This window comes from Crinia signifera, chromosome 7, assembly GCF_055691185.1.
Source record: "Crinia signifera chromosome 7, ASM5569118v1, whole genome shotgun sequence".
NCBI lineage: Eukaryota > Metazoa > Chordata > Amphibia > Anura > Myobatrachidae > Crinia > Crinia signifera.
Window position 1 is genome coordinate 137,819,318 of NC_139223.1, and position 24,964 is coordinate 137,844,281.

General features: G+C 41.9%; 1 protein-coding gene across 4 annotated transcripts in view; it reads left to right on the plus strand.

The window, feature by feature from the left end:
• Window positions 1-24,964, plus strand: part of LRP1B (LDL receptor related protein 1B) — a 1,445,580-nt gene that overhangs the window by 994,818 nt on the left and 425,798 nt on the right. For all 4 annotated transcript variants that reach the window (XM_083153866.1, XM_083153869.1, XM_083153867.1 and 1 more), the window contains exon 33: window positions 21,016-21,156. In XM_083153866.1, the coding sequence (XP_083009992.1) occupies window positions 21,016-21,156 (141 nt within the window). The remainder of the gene's footprint in view (window positions 1-21,015; window positions 21,157-24,964) is intronic.

Here is a 24,964-nt window from a genome sequence, read left to right on the forward strand (position 1 = left end):
TCTCTCTAACTACCATCCCATCTCTCAGCTCCCTTGCCTCTCAAAGCTACTTGAGAGACTTGCCTATACTCGTCTAACACACTTTCTTAATGACTACAACTTATTGGACCCACTAAGTCAGGCTTTCGCTCTCAACTCTCCACAGAGACAGCACTGACTAAGGTAGTAAATGATCTGGCCACTGCTAAATCTAAAGGCCATTTCTCACTTCATATTCTTCTAGATCTCTCCTCTGCCTTTGACACAACCACTCTCTTCTCCTACAAACACTAAAGTCCCTAGGTCTTCAGAATACAGCCCTTTCCTGGTTCTCATCCTACCTATCTAATCGCTCTTTCATTGTTCGCTTCTCTGATTCTACCTCCTCTTCACTACCACTGTCAGTTGGAGAACCTCAGGGCTCAGTCTTATGTCCTCTGCTTTCTCAATCTATACCTCCTCTCTTGGCAAACTAATCAGCTCTTTTGGTTTTCATTATCATCAGTATACTGATAATACTCAAATCTATATATCCTCGCCTGATTTGACAGCATCATAATTGCTCAGTGTCTCTGAATGACTTTCTGATGTTTCATCTTGGATGTCATCTCGCCACCTCAAACTCAACATTTACAAAACAGAATTAATTATACTCCCACCAGCCAAATGCAGTTACCAACCTGATACCTCTTGAGAACACAATAATCAATCCTACACCACAAGCTCGCTGCCTGGGATCATCCTGGACTCTGAACTGTCCTTTATTCCTTACATTCAATACATCTCTACATCATGTAGAGAACAAAAGAAGGCTGGCACTCCGGGGACTTGAAAAAACGAGCTGTATTGAAGCAAATAAACAAACTGTACATCATAATATATGCATCTAAAAAACATATGCAAAATTTGTTCATATCTTGTACAAGACACTGCAAAAACTCTAATACTCACACATTGATTATTGCAATAGCCTACTTACCAGTCTTCCAAAGTAAATACTTTCACCACTACAATCCATTTTGAAGTGCAGCTGCAAGGCTAATCTTCCTAGCTAGACATTCAACTTCTGCTACTCCTCACAATCCATGTAGGCTTAGATGTGGTAGAGAGAACTACAAAAACTATCATGAGGAGTGGAACATCAGTGGCGTAAATCTCAGAATCCAAGTGACTTCCTCACATTCAAGACTATGGCTTTGTCAGACCCTACATTGGTTGCCTTTATTTTAGCGTATGCAATCTAAAATACTTCTACTCACATTCAAGGCCATTAACCTGACAACACAAACATACATCTCTTCGCTTATCTCAAAATATATCCCCACCAGACCTCTCTGCTCTGCAAAAGATCTGTGTCTCTCAACCATGCATTATTATTAGAGCCCATTCACAATTGTAAGACTTTCTTACGCACAACAAGACTCTCCTCTAGCCTTCAAACTTTCAAGTGTTCCCTGAAATCCCACCTCTTCAGGCAAGCTGTTCCTATTCCAGAACCCCTACAATCTCCAGTAGCATTCATATCTAATTGCATCCCAATGGAATTTGCTGCCCTATATAAGAAACTGAAAATAATAATCATAATTATCTCCTAACTCTGCATCTTCATTGGGATTTCACACAAAAAACAGCAACTTTAAAAAAAAACTTATTTTAAAGACACAACCTTTCTTGTCTTGTATCTGTGCTTGAATCCACAAACTTTGGAAAGACCACATGTATAATTTTGGAGGCTGTAAATCAAAAGCATGATTACTGCCTATCTTTCCTTCGTGTATGGTAATTCCAGATAGAGACCCTGCCATCACTGTCTTAAATAATTCAACTTTCAATGATGGATTGAAATAGATTGAATCTAAAATGACATACATTACCCTTAAAAGATTTTACAGTGTCAATATGTTTTTTAACAAAAATATCTATCTATCTATCTATCTATCTATCTATCTATCTATCTATCTATCTATCTATCTATCTATCTATCTATCTATCTATCTATCTATCTATCTATCTCTAGATACAGAAGTACCAACACACTCGCCATTCCTAAGAATGGGGTGCAAACAGCACTTACTTCCCAGGATGGGGTGCATTGGCCTGTGACCACACTCTCTAGTAAATACAAACACAGGGGACCCAGCACTCACTACAACAAACTAACTCACCTTAACATTCAAATAATCAATTGAATAAATAATGGGGTTTTAGTTCATGAATTGATCAATGCATTTAAGGTTGCAGCCCATCGCCAACGGACCCCATTTCACTGCAAGTCCTACACTAACAACTGGTTTTCATGGGAACTGCTTGTACATCATAGGTAAAATGAACATGTTTTTTCCTGGGTTATCTATCTATCTATCTATCTATCTATCTATCTATCTATCTATCTATCTATCTATCTATCTCTGATATAATGAATAACCCCACATCTATCTGCTGTATCTTTGTCATATTCATTTCATGTCTCTTTAATATCTTGCTGTTTGATCTATTATAACCACTCTTAATTGTTTTATTATATAATATGTTGGTATTAAGTGATTCCAGCTTTGTGATCATCTTTATAAATTATTACACAGTGTGATGCAGTTACCATAGCAACTATCTAGCAACAAATAAGTGCGAGCAATGCAGGGTAGAACATATTAAGGCTATTTTTATGATTCCTTCTTATCTAATTGTAGGTCTACATAACCTATTTCTTATTGTAATATTATTAAGATTAGGACGCATACTGTATTTACTAAGCAGCAAAGACATTTTATTTTCTATTTAGTATTATTTTCATTGTACATCTTAGTAAACAGATCTCTATATGCCTGAAACAGAAAATTATTGTACACATTATTCTAAAAAACAAAACAAAAAAAAAACAGTCATTGTTTTAGAATAATGATCACGTAAATGTCAAAACTTAAGGTAATAAAACAGGTTTAGGAGCAACAGTTGTACATTTAAAACATTAATTTTAATATTTAAAAGTTAAATAAATGTGATAAAAGTAGATAAGGTCAAATGTGTAGGAATGGAAAAGAAAGTTGTATGTTACACAAGGGCCATGAGGAAGATCGGTGCCGTTGCCCCAGTGTGCAAGAGTGCAGAATCGCCAATGCCCCGGTCTTACGATATAGATGATAGACAATGTCTAGGTCAAGGCACTAGGTCGGCCACTAATGGTTGACAGTGACTAGATTGACAGCTAAAAAGGGTTGACATACCTTAGGTCGACACTGCTTATGGTTGACATGTTTTTCATAATTTTTTGGTGTCTACTTTATTGTACGTCAACAGACATCGTATATACAGTATGTACCACATTGCCATGTTTCCGGCACAGTGCCTTGCTGCGCTCAACACACTATTATATCCCCACTCTATGCCCACCTGGATGGTAAAGCATGAAAAACCACCTTTTTCTAATAAAATCTTGAACAATCCATGTCAACCTTGCTTATGTTGATCATAAGCTTGTTTCAATCTTTTGTCCGTACCTAAGGTATGTAGGCCCTTTTCAGGTGTCTACCTGGTCACAGTTGACCTAGACATTGTCTATCATACCTGCCCCAGTGATACCTTTCTCTGGCTTGTGGAGTACCTGGCTGCTTCTATCTGTTCTAGTGTCATGCTGTCACGTGTTCTGGGGCCAGGAGGCAGTGGGATCTGGCACAGTGTGTTGAAGTAACCATACTGTAGTTCAGTTTATGTAATACAGTACATCAGATGTATGCAGGCTCAATGATCACTTAAGCCACTTATCAGATTCTCTAATGCTTGTGCAGTCAGAATCATGACCATCTTAACATAATCGCGGGAACCTGGGCAAAATAATTCACTGGGTCTCCACACACACTCCCTCCCCTCCACCTATGTGCAGCAGTGACTTCCAGGCAGCGGGGATCCAGGCAGCGTGGATCCGGGCAGCGGCGGCTGGGAGCTTGTAGCACTATTTGCAGTGTGGCAGGGTGGGAAGTGCTGCTGAATTTGAAAACATTTTGAAAAGACTGGCCACACCCTGATTCGCTGAGAGAATTCAGGCAATCAGCGTCTGGCCAGTCTTTTCAATGTGTTTTCAAATTCAGCAGTGCTTCCCGCCCCTCTGTCTGGCAAATAGCGCTACAAGCTCCCAGCCGTTGCTGCCTGGATCGCCACTGACTGGACGCAGCTGGTTGGAGCCCACTGCCCACCACTCACAGAAGCTCCCCCAGGCAGTGCCATCTTTCCCATTGGGGTAGGCCCCCTACATTCCTTGGGCCACTAGGCAACTGCCCATTAAACCCAATGTCAGATTGCCCCCCCCCCCCCCCCGCTTTGTCTATGGAACATTTTAAACATTTTATGGTAAAACACTGAATGGTTATTGGAGCAAAACACATCAAAGATCATCGCAGACGAGCAATGACTTTGCATTATAATGCCAAAAATACCCTGAACATTATTACAATTTCATAGTAGTGTACTGCTTCCTTATGCATTGAACAAGCTCGTTTCATGATGACAACGACCTTCCTGCAGACAGCTGACTATAGAGCAAGTGTCATTTGTTTCTTTTAGTTGTGGAACATAAAACAGTTGTGATGATCAAAAAAACAAACACAAAGTGAAGAATGTGACGGCTAATTGCTTCTTGTTATGGAATCAGATGTATATTTGCACTTAATTACTTCGGTACATTTGCCCTTTCGTAATTGAAAGAAGATAAAACGCATCTTAAGTCAAGAAAAATATGGACTTTAAATTAGCTGAAAACAGATTAATGATTCATATTTATAAGTATATTTTCAGTGTTTATAGATTGTTTCAGTTAATATTTCTTCAGTTTGACCTTAGCGTTCATTTAGAATTGTGAAATATGTGAGTATTTATTACATAGTGCATTATTTAACCCCTTTGCTGCTGATACTTTTCTCTTCCCTCTGTTAAGCCCATTTTGGTAGTACTTGTGCTGGTTATTTTACAAAATCAGTAAGAGTAGTTTATCTGTACAGTACACACAGACACACAAAGGGTGACATTTAATGAGATGCAAAAATGTGATTATTGCGATTTTTCCTGCAAAAACGGCCGAAATCGCACTTTTTCCCGAATTCGCATATTGAATGAGATGCGAAAAACGGCAAAAAATGCGTTTTTTTTTGCCACAAAATCACACTTTCTGAAAGTGCGATTTTTATTAGCGCCGGAACTCGCATCCAGATGTTTTCCCATTGAAAAGTATACAAGTCACATATTTAATGAGATGCAAATTCAGGAAATTGTGCCAAAAAATCAGACCAGGTTCTGATTTGCGAATTGGCCAGAACCCTGCACAGATCATTGATATCTGTGCATGGTCCAGTGTAAAAAAAAATGTGTAGTTTTTACAAAAACGGTGTGGGGTCCCCCCCGCCTGAACATAACCAGCCCCGGGCTCAGTGAGCCGGGCCTGGTTCCAAAAATACGGGGGGGCAAAAAGCATAGTGGTCCCCAGTATTTCTGAAACCAGCCCCGGACTCTTGGACTGGTCCTGGTTCCAAAAATACGGGAGACAAAAAATTGCTGGGTCCCCCGTATTTTGAAACCAGCACCGGGCTCCAACAGCCCGCGGTGTCATGCCACAGCCGGGGGAGACTTTTTATATAAGGTCGAAACATGAGCGCCGTGGCTGGTCAGACTTGGACGGGGTACCTGGAGGAGTGGGGACCCCCCCAATAAAGGTGTCCCCCCCAGGCTTCACCCATCCAGGGCTTAAGCCCGGGGCTGTCACCGCCAGCCTGATAGGGTTAAATCTGACATACCTAACATTGTTTTATACAGGAGAACTACAAGTGGCAGCAGACCTCCCCCGCAGGCTGGGACTTGGAGAACCACAAGTCCCAGCCTGCGGGGCATTAATGGGCCCGCTGGGAAAGCCTGTCCATCTACAATAAGGATATTTACAGAGATCACGTTGAATAATTTTACTATTAAACCCAAACAATTCATCACATGTAACACAAACTATGTGGTTTACGCGATCAGATGTTCATGTGATAAACTATATATCGGCAAGACCAAAAGGAGTATGAAAGTCCGGCTTGCCGAGCACGTTAGAAATATAAAAATAAGTTTTAAAGAACATCCATTTTCATAACATTTTTTGGAAGCCCATAACACCTCCACAAAACATATTACAGGCTTTTGGGCCTTAGAGGCTGTTACAAATAATTGGCGGTACAACAACAGGGATGTCCGCCTTGCCCAAACAGAGATGAGGTGGATTTTTAATTTATCCACCTTAGCTCCAGATGGCCTAAACCACGAGTTTGAACTCAAATGGTTTTTGTGATCCTGTGTTCTTATATTTTTGTATGTATTACTGTTTATGTATAGATCTGTATTTTTTGTAAATGGAGGAAGCACACAATTTATTGTATCATGTTTATTAATGGAGGTAGGGCTTTAATATATTATCCCTCTTAAAATGTATTCTTATTTTAGGAATAGGTCCCGCCCACCATCCATTTTTTGTGACAATTATTAATTATGTTCATGACTGAGGGATTATATAGATATATCCCGTTGATATTTTCCGCCAGATAGCAGCATAATTCACCATTTAAAATAAGGTAACATTAAGCATCTGGATTTGATTCTAATTGAGGCTGCACACTGTATGTAGCGCTCGACTTCTGGCTGTGCGTTTCACAGTCCGGAAGCGGGATGTCCGAGATGATTGTCAGGAGAGCACGCTGTATGACCTATACTTATAGTGATCAGATTTCCGCTGAACTTCAGGCTGTGCGTTCCACAGCCCGGAAGCGGGATGTCCTAGATGCGTGTCAGTAGAGCACGCTGTATGACCTATACTTATAGTGATCAGATTTCCGCTGAACGTCTGGCTGTGCATTCCACAGCCCGGAAGTGCACTTTGCGTTCCACTGCGGCGTATCTGATGTAATGATATCTGTACGGACCTTTTGCCCTCCTGATGGCACACTGAAACGGGGCGCCACTATAGCGAGTGGGTAAGGAGCCCCTATATATATATTAGGCTATCACCTTTAGCGTTTCTTACTAAATTGGTGCGACCCGGAAGTGCTTCCTCCATAGTGCTACTTAAACACTGTCTGCTCACTCACTTTCTACCTTGAAAAAGGCGGCTGTGACCGCCGAAACATGTTGGCAGAAAAGTGAGTGTTTTTTATCCTGTTTTTATTACTTTGTGATTGGAGCATCTGTTTGTGGTTATTGGCCAATTGGCCACATATCCGTTGTTCCTATTAAACTTTTTTACTGAAACCGGTCCTCCTCCTCTTTTTCCATATACCTCGGCACATGAGGTTTATTGCTCCTTTGGAGAAAAAGAGGCCTGTCCTTTAAAGAAATCGCTACGTGTGTATCCTACCTATGCTTGCAGTGAGTAGGTAGGCACCTACTTTAAATAATAGAGCAAGTGACCCCTGGCAAAGATACCTTTATATGTGTTAAAACTCCTATTCAGATAGTGAGTACGGTACGCATTGTGGATATTGCCTTTCAGCATTGGTATTACATTTTATGCTGCTTACACGGGTGACCCTTAAAGATACCTTTTCACGCTTGTAATACATCACTATCGAGTCTTGGTACAAAGTTTCCCTGAGTGTCCTTCCTTGAAAAACACTCTACAGTGTCTGCTTGTACACCAACTTACACGTTGTTCACTATTATTATTTTTCATATCTCCACATCACGAGAATTATATCCCGTTGACACACAAGTTCAGCGCCATCAGACCTTCATTTGTTCCGAAATGCCCGCTGGGACTTGTAGTCCACCTGTAAAAAGAATGTTAAAGGAAAACACACACACAAAGAAGTATAACTTTATTACATACACAGACACACACCTCACTTTTACACCAACATACTCACCAATCCAGGATCCAGCGCTGTCCACCCTCCTGCATAGCCGGCTCAGCCCGCAGTGACAACGGGCTGAACTGGCTTTCTCTGCCGCAAATAACAGCCTCTGTCGCACTGTCCCTGACGTCAGCCACCCATCCTGTTCTTGGACCCGGATGCCACAAATATACAGTAGGTCAGTCAAGACTGATTTATATTTGCGAATGGGGGTAAAATCGTTCGATGGTAAGTGACCATTGAATGATTTCACTCCCCTGCAAATGGATGTTTATGCAAAACATTCATTCCCAGTGCGGTGGGGAAATTTGCATGGTGGCGGATGGCGGGCTTTTGCTCACCCGGTGGGTGCATTAGATGGCTTGATTCTTATTAGATGGCTTGATAAAGGGCCTGTTTCTGGTTGACTCACTAAGCTGATTAAATTTGCTGCTTAGCGAGTCAACCAGAATCAGTCCCTTCAAGTGGTAACCAAAATATACTTTAAGTAGAATTCTTTATGGTAACACAGGGGAATGAATAACTGAAAAAAAAAAATAAACTGTGTGCCATAAGCCATGTGTTTATTTTCATTAGTTTTTTAATAAGGTGTGATATATGATGAAAGGTTTGTGCAATAGAAGAAGTTGGACATACTGTATGTGCATATTACCCAGTGGTGGAATAGCGAGGGCACATCCCCCTCTGTCATTTCTGGCATAGCTGTGGACGTTTTCTCCATACGATAACATGGGACCTGCTAATTCTGACCCCGCACCCGGTTCCGATGGCTACCAGTTCCTCCCCCAACATCACAGAAGCAGATTTTTATATTACTGAAATGTAATTTCATGGCTGTTCATGTTCTTTGATGGCAGATTACTCTGGAATCAAAGGGCCTAGTTTCACGGGAAAATCATTGAAAGCACACTCAAAAGTTCTTCAATATGATGCTGGTCTCTTGTAAATGGGTCAGTTGGTTCCAAAGATATAGCTGGTTGAACGATATAGCCGGTTAAGGGGGGGAGGGGGTGGTTTTCTCTCCCCTCACACCTGAAAATGCAGTGACTAGGCTGGTGTGAAAGGGACCAACCCGGGAATGTCCATGCATGATCCTGGGAACATATTCCCGGGTAAATACCTACATTTTCTGGTGTGAAAGGAGTATTATTTCAAGTGGCTGGGACCTGCAGTGCTCTGAATACAGCAGGGCAGTGCACCGCTCTCTGCCCAATCGTCAATGGCTGTCTGCCCGGTGGTGGCTGTCCAGTTACCTCATGCATGTATTCAACCTTGGCAATGAGCATGTAATCTCACATGGCAACGAGCATGGAACCCCTTGCAATGAGCATGTAGGTAAGCAGCACTTATGTAGCATAATTTTTATAGGCAGTATGGTGTTTGGCATAACACATAATGGACATTATGGTGTGTGGCTTAACATGTACTGGGCATATTGTGAATTTTGGCATTATCCATGTGGCATTATGTGAATTCTGGCTCATACCTCTTGGCATCATGTGTAAGGGGCAAGTATAATGGGGTCTAGTATTTTGTTGCATAATGTGCAGAAGTGGTATATGATGTGGAACACTACACTCAAGGACATGCCCCCTTTTGAGTGGCCACACCTCTACATCCTTCACTTTTTATGCCAAGGTGGGCCTGTTTACTTTAAATGCCAGGACCTATTTTTAATCCCATTCCTGCCCTCTCTCTGCTCTCCACTCTCTCGACCCTCTCTTTGCATGTTTACTGGCACCACTAACACCCCTCTCCCCTCCCAACCCCTTTCCTATTATGGTGCCCCCCTCTCATTTTCTCCTGGATCTGCCCCTGATAATACCATATAAATGTGCTATACATTTTATACCACAAACAATCTCTTTACATCTCTGTGGTTTTGTTAAGGTTTAGACACAATAATTGGGTACATTTGGTCTTTTTAAATCTATCCAGTTTTTTTTAATTAATACGTCTAACCATAACCAAGTATACTCTCTTATTTCTCTTCTCTGTCTTTAAATATCCATTCTCTTTTTATCACTGTTCTGTTACCCGAATGGAAGATACAACTTAATATGTTGGTGCTATATAAATTAATGTTAAAAAAAAAAATACCTAAAATAAGTATATTCAAGAATGGGTGATATAACCAAGTAAATGAGAATAAGGCAGAGGAACAGCAACCTGCCCCTATATGCAGTGAATGTTAGGTGATGCTTGTCTGGTAATGGGCTGAAGATGTCTTGAGAACTAGCAGAACAACAGAGCAGCCGGTAATTAGTCCCACTGTACACATCTGCTGACTATTACATTTTGTATCACAGTACACACACTTTATGCCCCATATACAGTTTGTATCAGTTATTTTTAAAATAAAGTTTTGTTGACTGTATATTGATTATTTCTTAATAATCTTACACTGACAAAGTGGCACTTCATAGCTTCTAAACATCCATCTGCAATATGAGGTGCTCTGTCCAAAGATACAGCATCAGATAGCCATTGCAACCTGACTGTCGGAGCTGGTCAGGAAGTATGAATACAGTGATGCAGAGCCTGGGCCCGGCCCACCTACAAAACAGGGTTGGTTCCTCCAAACACCATGTCAGTCATGCTGCAGCTCAGGAGATACCACAAGACATCTCACAGGCCTTGTTCTGCACATGTGCTGAAAAGGTTTTGCACATGTGCAGACCCCCAAACATCAGATTTGGATGCCCATCGTCATGCTTGCTTAAAGATTCAAATCAGGACAAATTTTTAGGATGTGCTTCAGGTGAATTCCATTTCTGCTTGGTTATTATACCAGTGATTAACATTTATAGCCTGTGGCTCACACAGCACTGGCCCTGCACCCGAAGTGACAGAAATAGGGAGGTGGCTTGTGACAGTGGCATCCCCATGAGGCCACGCCCCTTCTGTATAGACCATGCCCCCTTTTTGGTAGTGCGCCCAGCTTCACCATGTGAGGGTCCCAATTTAGGGGGTTTTAATGTGCAGAGGTATGCTGTTGTGCGATGCGTTAAGGTCCAAATCAACCTGTGGCACAAAAAGAGCCTTTACTGAGAAGGGAAAGATCTGTAACCATGATGTCAAGATAGTGGGTCTGCTTTTAAAATACTTTTAGCAGAGGCCTGGAGCTGTGGCTCCATCATCCCCAATGCTAAGCTGGCTCTAAACTGCTCTTTGATTCTCCTTTCCATGCATGTTGTTCGGGGGAAATGGGGGTCATTGTATGGATTGCTCCAACCCCTTGATCTGACCCTGGTTGATGGGAACACATACTGTAACTGCAGCTACCTTTCTTTTTTTTGTAGAGGGTGTGGCAATGCTCAGTGATTAGGTCACACCCCTACAGTATCCGTGCCTGGCTGCACTTTCCATTGCCATGCGCCCTGTGCTTGCATTTTACTACTAACTGTCCTTTAGGGTAAGAACTTGTCTGACTTTAAAAGTAATATACTGTAAAAGGCGCTGCACCTACAGTAAGTGTAATGTGCTAAAAAATGAAATTAGAACAGTTTTTCTATTTGCAATGTGAGATCATCACCAGGCTAAGCCTTTTAATAAAGTGTACACAACTAATGATCAAGCTGTACGCTACTGAATATTTTTATTCCCCTTAATCTTGAAAGCGTATTGATACTGTCCTGTCTGTCTTTATTATTTCTTTAAATGTTTATGATCTTTGCCAAACACAGAGAAATATTAATGCAGCAGCATTACAGAAAGTAGTTAAGAAGCCCACTCACGGATTTGCAGCACTATCTTCCCAATGTACTGTTGCCATAACAATATCTGTACATTTCATCAAACGTAATTTTATTTATTTATAGCTAATTTATCCTGTCATCTTGTCAAGTGAAAATTAAATTTCATATTTCTTGATTTAATTCTTGTCCTATCCAATGTCTGAACACTGGATTCAATTTAGGCTTCTGTGAAAATGAAGAGCTGAGAGACCGTTGTACAGCGCTTGTTCTACAATTGTTACATAATTTTCTTTTCTTTTGGTTTTTATTCCCTTAGCTGTGCATTCTAAATCCCTATTCATTCCATTGCCATTTGCTACTAAAGATATTCTCCCCAACTTTCTGAATAATTGGTCTATTATGAGTTCAATATCCCATTGCTTATCCATCTTGGTCAGTGTGATCTCATTTAACCTGCCATCTCTCTCTTTATTCTCTGTCTCCTAAGGTAGATCTTTACATTTGTCTGTGTCAACTGGCAAAGCCTTCCTGCAAACTAATGAAACTAGAGAATACACTTACTGTACAGAAATAGATGGACAATGTAGAAATATTTTGTAGAATGTCAGAAAATCGATTTCATGGGACAAAACCAAATACATACACTTTTCTCTGGTTGCAATAACAGAAACTTTGTTTACTAATAGGCTTTTCTTCGGTGGACTCTGACATACTTCTGCCAGTATAACACAATGCAATATTTAACAAAATAAGTAGATAAAAATGTTAAAGCAGAAGTCCACTCTTATAAAAGAAGCATGACTAGAAATAACAATATTATATACTGTATCATGCCATGGCAGCCGTCGGCTAGCTTGTGTCTCCTCCTGGCTCCCAGGGCTGGCGGGCAGCAGCAGGGCTCGGTCGGTGGTCATGTGCGGCTGCAGGGGGAGACATAGGGGCATAGTGCTGACTGTTTGATTGGCGGCGGTGGGTTGCAAAAGGATGATTGGGCCAGGTTAGGGTCTTTCTGCCCATTCTGCCCTGTTAGCCAATGGCAGCCGACCATGGGGATCTGCCTAGGCTAATCAGGGTCAGTACAAAAATTATCTTGAGCTGTGCAGTTCTTGGGAAGACACCTGACTGTTACTGGTGCCCACTGCTATCCTGTCCTGCCGACAGTTTCAGCTTGCTGGCCTCTGACTCCGTCGCTGTAGTCTCTGTCTTGTCTGGTTCCCGGTTCCGCTCCACTGAGGTTGTCGGTACCTATTTCCTTCAGATCCAGTAGTCAGCTGGTTCCATTATCCACAGTCTTTCAATTCTTCTACATTCTGGATCCAGTTGTCTCATTCATCATATTCACCTCTTTCACTGGATACAAATATAATCTTCATTATCTCCTCCAAACTGACCGCCTCCAGTCTACATAAAGCTTGCTTATCAGTTACCGACGTTTGTCCCGAAATTCCTTGCAAGACTTGTTCTTTAGGTTTCTCAGTGACTGTTCTCAAAGAAGTATTTGAGTCCTTTTCTGTTACCCCTATATGAAATCCTTTATTAAACTTGCTCGCTTTAACCCAACATCCTCTGGTCCGTCTGCAGTCCCTGTGCACCACACAACATCATCAAACTCCCCTTCCGTGACATATTCAACCTGGGGTTAAAGTGAGGGAGAACTGGGTAGAATGGAATTTCACCACCTGTAATTGTAAGGGGAACTAGTTTCTCCTTCACCAAGGCCCTGCACAGTAATTCAACAGAAAAGAAGGCCTCAACACCCACTTCAATATATTATGCATATGTCACTAGGGTCACTTACGATCTGGAGCCACGTTCCCTTTCTCAGAATCTGATGGCTCATCGGTTCGCCTCCACCTACAGTATGTTTCACTCCTCCTAGTACTCAAGGAGAAACTAGTTCCTCCATTCTCCAGCACCACTTTAAGCCTAGTGCACAATTTATTGTTATTGAATATAATACTTCCTTTTGAAATGTGGATTAACATCCAATTGGACTTTGATGCCCTACATCCTGCATTTACAGTAAAAAACACCCAGCCATTATAAACTTACTGATTTTACATCAGATATAGGCATTTTAGAACAGCCTGGCCTTCTTATCAAGGTTGGGTGGGTAGAATACAGAAGGCCATAGAAGTTCACAGAAATTCTCCTATTCCCCCCATCCTGGCACATACAGTGCCAGGCATAGTCATTTGAAATAGGGGAATCTCCTTTTTCAAAGTAGAAGCCCCTGTAGAAGTTTTTGGGCCATAATATAGCATGGATCACTAATCCGAGAATTCGCAGAGGACTGCAAGCAGAAAGACACTGCAAAGATAAAAAGAAAAGATGGCACTTGCAAAATTGCGTATGCATCGCAAATACCGGTGTAACAATACACATACGATTTAATAAGCACGAAACAAGGATCTGCCAGTAATATAATGATGGGTAAATCCCCAACTTATCTGCACGGTGGAAACAGCAGGGAAGCGGGAACAACAAGGCACTGGCAGGCAGGATAACCAAGAAAGGAACACTGGAATACGGGGATAACACTTCTGGATAGGCAGGGAATCAGGCTGGATCAAAGGCAACAGCAAGACTCCAGGAAGCGGGAACACTCTGGACTCGCTGACACAGAACTATAACCGGCGTCTGACCGGCCTGCCCAGGAAGTTTAAATAAGACCCGTGACCAATGATCTGCTGCCGCTGCTGTTCCTCTGCACGGCGGCCTGGTGTTACCCGTCGCCTAGGCAACCGCTGCGGCAGAGGAGGAAGTGGCCGTGCAGAAGATCCTGGGCGCTCAGTGAGGCCCGCTGGAGGTCTGAGCGTGCTGACGCGGCGCCGTCTTTGTTGCCTGGCAACATCCGGGACACGCTGTTCGGAGGCTGTTGCTCACGCGGCCTCTAACAATAACAAACACACCCTGAAAATACCACATTTTCACCCCTTAACGCTGGCTTCCTGTCAATCAAACTGTGACTTTTTGTATATGGATTTTTTTGGTAAATTACCCACATATATATGCGCAATGGGAATGCTATGCATGTGCCGCCGTTCAATAATCATATTTGCAAATTCAATGATTAACGATCCTTGTTGAATTAGGCCAATTGTCTGGTGACGAGTTCTACATTGCAGCAAATTAAGGAAGTCCAAAGATGGGGAAATATCTCCTCCATCCTCATTTTCATTAATATAGTGGCAACCACAACTGAAAGAGAGGGGTCTGCTGTTTCAAATAATGGGATAGTTTAGCAGTGATTAGATGATTAGATTAATTACCAGCAGAAAGTTTTACCAATTGTGAAAACGGGAGGTAATCTCTGGTTTTATTGCCTTTGGCTAGTCAATAGGATACCTGAATTCCCACAATAGCCTTGTTAATACCCATTAAAGTACCATGTTAATGGGTTTAACGCTGGTTAACAGGCTTTAATTGACAGAACAAATTTGTGCATTAAAACAGTCGGTTACCTGTTAACCCCGAGTTATGGGGGACTTTTTTTTTTAATCCACTGAGGAAGGTGAAAAAATATTCCTATTAACTGCTGGCTTCATGTCAAATTGTATAGTACTGGGGGATCAATTAGCCGGTAAACAACCACAGCTAATTGAGTTCCCCCTTAATGTGATCTACAGTAACTGCTACATTCTATAACAAACACATGCTCTGAAGAAGAACAGACAATTACCCCCTTGGTACACAAATATAGAGGTACTGTACCTAATGGTCAGATTTCTCATATCTTGTTAAAAAGTATCCTTTCATTTAATGTAGTATGTTTTCACATTTTTAAAATACATTAGTATGCATTGTTGGTGAAAACGAGCAATTAGCAAAGATTCGATTTTAAAATAACTATGCGTTTTTACTACAATATTTGTATATATTTTTTTTCTTCCTGTTTTGTAAAGGTGAGATAATGTTCAAGCATAATCACAAAGTATTTTCCGGTGTTTATAAATAAAATGTGAACATCTGCTTTCTATCTTGCTAATTTAATTAATAAAAAATAGCCCTTCCAGGTAGATTAAATGCAGTGATAGCTAGATTAAAATGGATCTAATGGTATGTTCTGAAAATACAAGATATACAGTCATTCTTTTTTTAACTACATAAAAAAGGACTGGTATTGATTTTGGATTGTGACCAGTAAAGAATGACAAAACAGGTTCAACACAAGAGTAAGAGAACCCTCAGTGTCATTGCCAAGGGGTTAAAGAATGTGATTTTATTTTTGGATAGTTATTTTAACAAAGTTAAAACAGTAGTAGCACATAAAGTATTATTTATTGCCAATTATTTATATAGCGCATACATATTGTGCAGAATTTTACATATAATATTTGGCCATTCACAAAAGTTCTTGCCCCAATGGAACTAACATTCTGCATTCATTGCAATTTGTACACACATGCACATCAGCAGCCAATTAACCTACCACTATGTTTTTGGTATGTGCTTTTCCAGACGAAACCCATGCAAGCATGGAGAGAGTATACAAACTCTACAGTTTGGGCTGTAGTGGGAATCAAGCCCAAGACCTCAGTCATGAGGAGCTGTAATGCTAAAAAATACACCATCTATGCTTTTTTTATACTAAATTACTAAACAAGTTTAGTTATTTCATCATGTTCATCAATAATACCAGCAACGTTGTAATAACGGTGTGCAAAACATACACCATCCGCATATATTAATTTCTAATAAATTGCAGCTATTTATGTTGAACCTGTAATGTACTGTAAGTAATTATTCCCATGCAGACAAAGAGCACAATAACTACCATTTTGCCTAATTGCTAGTGGAAACTTTGAAGGCTGATTAACTACTGATCATTGGCTTGATAATGAGACGATAGCCATGGTAAACATAATCTCGGAAGTAAGCAGGGGTTATCATAACCTTTCATGATATAATAGATGTAATGTTGCCCTTACTTAATGACTTTTCAAAGGAATCTTCACCCAACACTTGGGACCATAGAGGAAAACAATCATAGATCTTCAATGGCCAGTTGTCAGTGAATTGTTTTTCTGGGTTTTTTATTTGACATTCCAACACCATACTCTACAGTTTTTAAAATTATTACTATCTTGTTGACTTTTTTGAGAAAAAAAAAACAAAAACAACCCCCCCCCCCCCCCCACACACACACACTAAATATACCATTATGACAAAATTTCAGGTCCACATTGTAAAATCTGGAAAAAATAACCTCAAGAAATATAATATTAAGAATTGTACTGAATGCAGAGATACATTGGGGCACATGTATTAACCAGCGTTAAGTGCAAAAATGCACTTAACGCTGGTTAACTGAGGGGGATTACGTCTGTCCCTAATGTATTACTAGCGCACCTAACGTGCGCTAGTGACAGCCCGCCGAGTTACGCTCGGCGGGGCTGTCCCTGCAATCCCCCCCAGGGATTAACGGCCGGGGCGATGTATTAACAGCCTTCAAGGCGTTAATTCGCCCCGGCCGCTTCGCCAGCTCAGGGCTAGCGTTGTCCTATCCTCCACTATGGGGACAACGCTAGCCCTGCGTCTGGCTTGGGCTGCGCTGGAGATCTCGCGGTTTTTGCGTGATCTCGCGCATGCCCAGTAAGCCGGGCAGGGGGGGCGACGGGGAGTGCGCATGTGCGGGGCGGCGAGGGAGCCGATAAGGAGAGCCATTAACGCTGGGCATAACGGCTCTCCTTATCGGCTTGGGGGATGTTAATACATCTCCCCATAACGAGTGCCCGCTTCTCCTCGTTATGCAGGAGAAGCGGGACTCGTTATTTCACAAACGTAACAAGCTTAATGATACATCTGCCCCATTGCCACTTACAGTATAACTACATACACCGGTTTAAGACAGACTAGACAAAATATGATTGGATCAAAAATTTGAAATACAAAAGGGAAGCTGGAAGCATAGCAATTTGTGATGCATTCGCTGATCTACACATGCATATTGATGTGTACTAACATTGTATGCAGGAAGATTTTGGCAAAGGACGGCTCTTGAGGAAAGAGCTGTGCTTTGTGATATTATAGGACTTTTGGGTTTAGGACCCGGCGTCCTATCTGCGCATGGGTCGAGTGAGTCCTACCTACGCATGCGCCATGGGGAACATGATGGGAGGGATCCAATTGGTACAAGATATCTATTTACAACAAATAACTTCAGCTGTTATGGGCTCCTGAACATATTCTTCATTGTGACTTATTTATGTTGGTTCCTCACAACAACAACAGACTGCTGTCATAATTATCTAGAGTAGCTACATCAGGTGGAGCCTTTCATTTAGTATAATAGTAATATGGCAGGAAGCTGAGAAGAGACTATATTCCATCTCTTTTTTACTACGAAAATAAAGACACACCAGCAGATGCTCCATATTATTTATCTGTAAAGATATAGTAGTCTTTATATCATAGTTTGTGCAGATTGTGAGGACTACAGTTCATGTACTCTTTCTGGGAATAACTTTTAATTGCCTATAAATAGAATTTTCATTTATCACCCTATTCACTGTATTAGTATTGGTGTTATCATCGCTTTCCTACAAATTACCAGTAACTATGCAAATGATCACCACTGAGCAACTGAATATTCATTTTCACTTTATTTATTACACATCATTAGTGGTATTCAAATAAGCATCAGTCATTTTCATTAAATATTTATTTTAAGCACTTCCATTCTGTGCATCAGATATAGGGTAATCTGATCTTGAGTGTTGGTATTAAGTGTTCTGCAGGTAAAGATGATTGATATAATGCCTTAAACTGGCTCCTGCTGAGACATTAATTCCTCCAACCTCACATCTTACTTAATAAAGATGTAAATATAATTAAGGATGCATGAACATCATAACAGTATATATTTTACACTTCCATGTATCTTTAGGCAGTTTATAGTTACAGTATTAACTAGTTCGGTATTTATATGTTAGGTGGGCGCCCACTATAGTTAGTACGCTCATACCCCCACTATCGATGTCGGCATGGAGTTGATTTTATATAGTGTGGCGAGCGCAGCAAGCCACTGAGCCCAAATTGTGGTGAGGGGATGCGAAAACTAAGCAAATAGCTTAGTGGGCGCCCAACTAACACATAAGTGCCACTAGTTCTTGAAGACCAACTTATGTCATTTATTGCTACAGTTGCTCTGTAACTGAAGTTTTATCATGTACCATATAATATTAACTGTAAAATGTTGATTGGCTGGCTAAGAATGACACAGTGGCGTTCATGTCTGTTTCTTTTTGCGCTTGTCCATCTAAAGATTTATGCAAATGCCTCTACGTCGACCTTCCCTTGTGTGCATATGTATAGGACATAAAAGTGTGCAAGTACTGAAATGCCCGAAGTCAGCGCCTGAAATACTGATCGGTCACACTATTGGCAAGTGCAGGTTTTATATCCAAGTATGGCCTCCTATGTAAGCAACCAGTATCAGTGACATGCTTGCATCACTCCCTTAACATGCACATAGGATGGCCAATGTGAGTAACTATAGAGGGTGCAAAGTGTCCGACTGTTATGGGGCCCAGAGGCTTAGGGGCCAGGACTCAGGCTATAAAGTTGCATACCAATTGCCCAGATTTGCCGATTCATTTCCCAACCTGAAGTGTGTGATATTACATTATCAGTGAGAGGTGTGTGTAGTGGATGTAACATTATAATGGTAAGAGGCACTGTAATGTGTCATAATCTGATCTGTTCATTATAATGCAGAGGGCACTATATAATGCTACGTAATAGAAACAGGGCACTTTAATGTGGCAAAGTTTGAAATGAAGGCACCATAGTGTGGCATCATATGAACGGAGAACACTATATGCTATAATGTGAATTGGGGATAATGGGGCAGATGTTTTAAGCCTTAACAAGAGATAAATGCGAGAGAGCTAAAGAGAGATAATCGTCCAGCCAAGCAACTGCTAACTGCCATGTTACAGGCTGCGTTTGAAAAAAGTCAGTAATACCCCTTTTACACCGCCGAAAAATCCGGGTCAGCGGCGGGTCAGACCCGGATCTTCGGCGGTGTAAATCCCTAACGCCGTGTCCCTTTACACGGGACTTCTACCCAGGTCCTGACCTGGGTAGAACACGGCTAGGACCTGGGTAGAGGACGGTGTAAATGGGAACGCCGGGTCGGATGACCCGGCTCCCATTTACATGAATGGGGAACGTCCAACCTGCGGTCCGCAGGTTGGACGGGTTGTCAGCCTGACAGTCACTGACAGCCGGCACTGCTGTCTGCTATACCCTGCAGACAGCAGCAGCAGCGGCGGCGGGGGAGGGAGGTGAACGGATGCCTGTGTGCGGCATCCATTCACCTCCTGTGTGACGGCGGGGGGAGTGTGCGCGGGGACTGGGGGCAGCCTAGCAGCTTACCTTAGTGCTGGGCTGCCCCTAGCAGCGTTCCGGTCCGGCGGCGCTGTCATCTCCAAGCTCCGGGGGGGGGCGGGTGCGGGTCGGGCTATCCGCCCGGTGTAAATGGCACTAAACGCCGGGTCGCACCGGCTTGAACCTGGGTCTAAAAAAGCCGGGTGCGACCCGGCGTTTTGGTGTAAAATGGGTATAAGGAGCTGATTGGCTGGACGTTTATCTCTCTTTATCACCCTTTCATTTATCTCTTGTGAAGGCTTAATACATCTGCCCCAATATGTCATAATGTGATTCGGCGATAATGTGTAGCATAATATATACTGGCATACCTATTATGTGACATCCTGTAAACCAAGGAACTACAGTACAATGGATCAGAAAATGAACTAGGGCACTACCTTGGAGCATAAGATGTATAAATTCTGCCGAGCGGCGAATCATCAGGACAGGGGCTCTTTCAATATGTTGCAAAGATTTGGTTACTCCCTCGGACTGACCATCTCTGTAAATGCACTAAGCCAACTCTATTTCAATCCATCAGGAATGCCCACTACATTTTCAACAAGATTGGGCATCATCCATGCCTCCTCAATTTCAGCTCTATCTCTGTCTGGATGTGTGTGTGTGTAGTGCAACATAGATGCATAAGCAGAAAAAAATATTGACTTTACTGCATGTGACTCAAAATAAGGCCCTTTTTCAATAACTTTTACAGTCTTTAAAAGTACACAGCTGGCGAAACCTTTATAGTACAATATGTAGTTTTTTTCTTGTGCAATTAATGTCACTTGCTACGAACTATTGTACTATTCTTCTACTGAAAACCTATCACATTTATCTAACAAACAGATTCTCTGGTGAACAGTGTGAGCTAAGTGCTACAATACAAGCTGTGCTACATATAGAAATACAATTTCATTTGATAATATACCGTATACTATAATTGTAATGTTACAGACAACATACTGTAGTCTTCCAAAAAAGGTAAATCTTTCACCAAGTGCGGCCGTAGCTATTCATTAGGAACCTTATTAGAGCAAGCCAAAGATTGATAATATTAAAGTTAAACATTAATTCAATTTTTCTCATTTATTTTGCAGATAACAGACTATGGTGGGCTGACCAAAATCTCGGCCAGATTGGAACGTGCAATAAGAAGGATGGATCAAACCTTTCAATTGTGAGGAACAAGACGTCCGGCATCGTACATATGAAGCTGTATGATAAGGAGACCCAGCAAGGTATTTTCTGTTTTTGCTGCACAATTACATCTGCCCCACCTGCAGTGCACATGGTTTTGTCCATTTAAGAAGAATTTTGTCAGAAAGAGTGAACTAGAATAAGGCCCTGAGTTAGCATTAAAACAGTAATTAAACATACTGTATTATTAACCTATTTGGTTCCCCCCTCACCGTAACCCCTGCTCCAGCCGCCCCGCCCCATCAGCACCCCCCTGTTCGCTGATCAAATACCGGGAATCACGGCTCTTTGGGGAGGGACTAAAATGATGCAACCACTGCATTTTGCATCCCGGTCCCCAAAGTGAAGATCAGTGTGAAGTAGGTAAGAATGAGATAAGGGGTGAGATTTAATAGGATGAGAGATTCAGAAAGTTAGAGATTTGGGAAGAAATCTCCAGTTTTTTTTAAAGTGGCAATCATTTACACTGCAAAACCAGTTTGCTTTTGAAGTGTAAATGATTGCCGCTTTAAAAAAAAAACTGGAGAATTCTCACAAAATCTCTCACTTTCTGAATCTCTCATCCTATTAAATCTCACCTAAGGTATCTGTAAGAAAGCTTTTACTTTTATTCACCATGTTTGCGCTAAATGATAGGAAGTGTGTTTTTCTTCTTAGGGATCTGCTTTCCTTAGTGTGCCAGCATCACTCCTTCTCATTCACTTATTTCTCTTCCATCGTCCAGCTGAAACACGTAATTCATCATAGCTGAACTGACACCTTTAAACTTTCTAAATAATGCTGTTGTTTCTTGAATAATTGCCTATAAACAGTGAATCATTACAAGTTGATTAACCACTCTGGATTCTTCCATTATTTAGAGCTTCCAGTTTTAAACATTGCAACACAACATAATAGATCAATGAATGAGCCAGCGCTGGAAAAACCTGCTTGGCAGAGTATCAATTTTTTTCCCTTCAATGTCCTTAAGACCATTATCAGTGTGTAAGCATCTGATATCACACACAACCTGCAGTTTGCATAATCTATTCCAATTTAAACACTGATTTAATAGTTGCCGATGTACCCACAGTATAAACGTATTTGCCTATGGTATAGCAATAGTAATGCTGTCTAATCTGCATGACCTACATACTATAGATTGTCGAACTGTGTTCTAGACACACTGCTCCTACAGTTTTAAATGGTAATGCCACCTTTGGGAACTCATTTTTGAAGTTAAATGTTTCTGGAGTTATATAACCAAATGACCCACATGTTCAGCAGGTCCCAGTTACGCCAGTGAATGATATAATGTTCCGATATCGATCAATGTCATATGAGCATGCAAGGGAGTACCTAGAAAACCCCCTGCCTGCCGATCTATCTGCTCAGCTGTCATAAGCAGCCTCCTGTGCAGCTGCCGTCTCCTGTCAGAGATACGGGCTTCCACTGGGCTGGCTCCAGATAGAGGGAGCTAGCGTGCAGCTACTACTAGGCTGTGCTCCATTTGCTGTGAGGTAGCTGGCCGGGGGAGGACGTTACTTTCCACAGCTGCTGAGCAGGTATACTGATTTGTGAGGTAGCAAGGGGAAGAAGAGGGGTGTATGTTTGTGTGCAGTTGTGTGCTTGTGTACCTATGCAGATTTACACAAATCTTACAATATGCATGACATTTCCTTCAAAACCCTTCCTGCATCTTAGGGGCCTCTCAGTTGCATCTCAGAATAACCGTCTGCCTCCTACTGTGCTTATTCTATGCCAAGTTATCCTCTTCTGTCATGTGTCCATTGTTGGCAGAGGTATTAATTGGGGGCAGTGCACATTTCTGAGACATGACAGCCATACTGCTGTTTCATATACATTTTGACACTTTGGGTGAAATTTACTAAAAGAAATTTGTAAAAAATAGGTGTATTTGTATCCAGAAATACACTTATTTTTGACATTTACTATCCTGAAAATACGGCAATTCATATTCGTATTGATAGCACATCAATATGAATACGAATTGCCGTATTTTCGGGATAGTAAATGTAAAAAATAAGTGTATTTCTGGATACAAATACACCTATTTTTTTACAAATTTCCTTTAGTAAATTTCCCCCATTATCTGTAAATCACTTTAATTTTCAAATATATAACATTTATAATTATTCCAATAAAATACATTCCATTATGCCACTAAAATAGTGTTTTCAAGTGTGTGAAGACGGTAATCCACACTAGTGCATTATGGCCACTTTTTATGCAATTCTGATGCATAGATCACATGAAAAGTGACACATCACATGTCATTTTCCTGCAGTTGCGTTGTGAGGCTCGATCCAGTGCACCTCACTTTGCAGTCGCAGATCCTAAGGGCTCCATTAATATTCATCACAGTCTGTAGCCCTAGCTAGGATTGCATAAAATACATTGTATGCAACGGGAACACACACAATGTATCATATGTGAACCTGTTGCCTGGCTGCTGCTGGAAGAGTTGGCGAGGTATTGCATGCGATACCTCACACTAGGTGATGGGGACCTTAACAGTTCCAAACAGGACTTAGAACCAGCTTAAAAGTGTTAGGTTGCGGATGTGAACCTATAGCCGGGACCGCTGTTCAGAATGGCCACAACAGACACTACACTACCTCTGTTGCCTTCCCCAGCGCAGGTCAAGTAACTGCAGAGCTAGGCTTCACCTATAACAGCCACATTTGATGGGACAAATTAAGTCCGCCCCAACTCCGGTGCTGCCAGGTCTTAATTAAGGAAAAACACTAGCAGGACACAGAAGAAAACAAAAGGCAAACTAGCTGAGGCTAATAACAAAAAACCAGGGGATAAAGAACTTAAGCAAGTGACACTGTCACACAAGGGAGGTCTTAACCAGACGCAGGAGCAACCCAGTCACTAACCAAAAGCAACAGGAGATGCAGGAGCGGCCAAATTGTAAAACATAACAAAACACCATTGACTCCATCGCAAGAATGAACACAACCAAAATATAACAATAAATAAGACAAGATTCTACCTCAATGTGTGTGAGACCTGAAGATTAGGACATATGAGATGGAAAGTGGAGCCGGAGACCAGATGGAAATACACTACTTGTGCAGGCAGAAAGTGTGAATACAAACTCCTGGTGGACTCAAAGACCAAGACAACAGATGGAGCCACTCTCATTAAAGTGGCTCCTGGCAATAGAATCGCCTTGCGCCGTTCCCTGCGAGCTGCCATCCTACAACAGAATATGGCAGGCACGCTTGAGACACTTGCATGCCCCATTCTGTCGGAGGCTGTAGCAGCCCTAAGCCCATCTCCTCACTCCCTGCCCATCTCCCAGAAGCGGAGACGGACAGGGAAGCCTTCAGTCCCTGCTCCCCGCCGCCTGGCGTCCTTGTCAGCCGTTCCGCCAGCCTGCGCCAGCACATGATATCTGGTGATCAGGCAGGATGGCTGATGGAGGCTCCATCTGTAGGTCAGACAGGAAACTGGACCAGGCAGATCGGAGACCAAGGATAAGATAACCTAAGAGCTAGAACCGGTGGGGCTGTATTGACCTGAATCCTATTAAAAAAAGACCTAGACAGCCAATCAAAGTATTCCTAGTCATACCAGCCCCAAGAATCCTAATACTGCAGCTGCGTCTAGGTGCTCTAAACCCAGTGTTCTGACTGCTTAGCAATCGCCAGGAGCGGAATCTCAAGCAGCCGCCTGGCATCTCTGGTTGCCGCGCGAACGGCTGAACTAGGAAATCTGAGAGCAGAAGTGACGCTACCAGCAGGATCTGTGATTGAGCTGCAAGTGGCCGAGTCTGAAAGCCCGGTCGGGGAAGAGACACCCCGATCCCATTGCCTAGCGACTGGCAGGAGCCAGAGC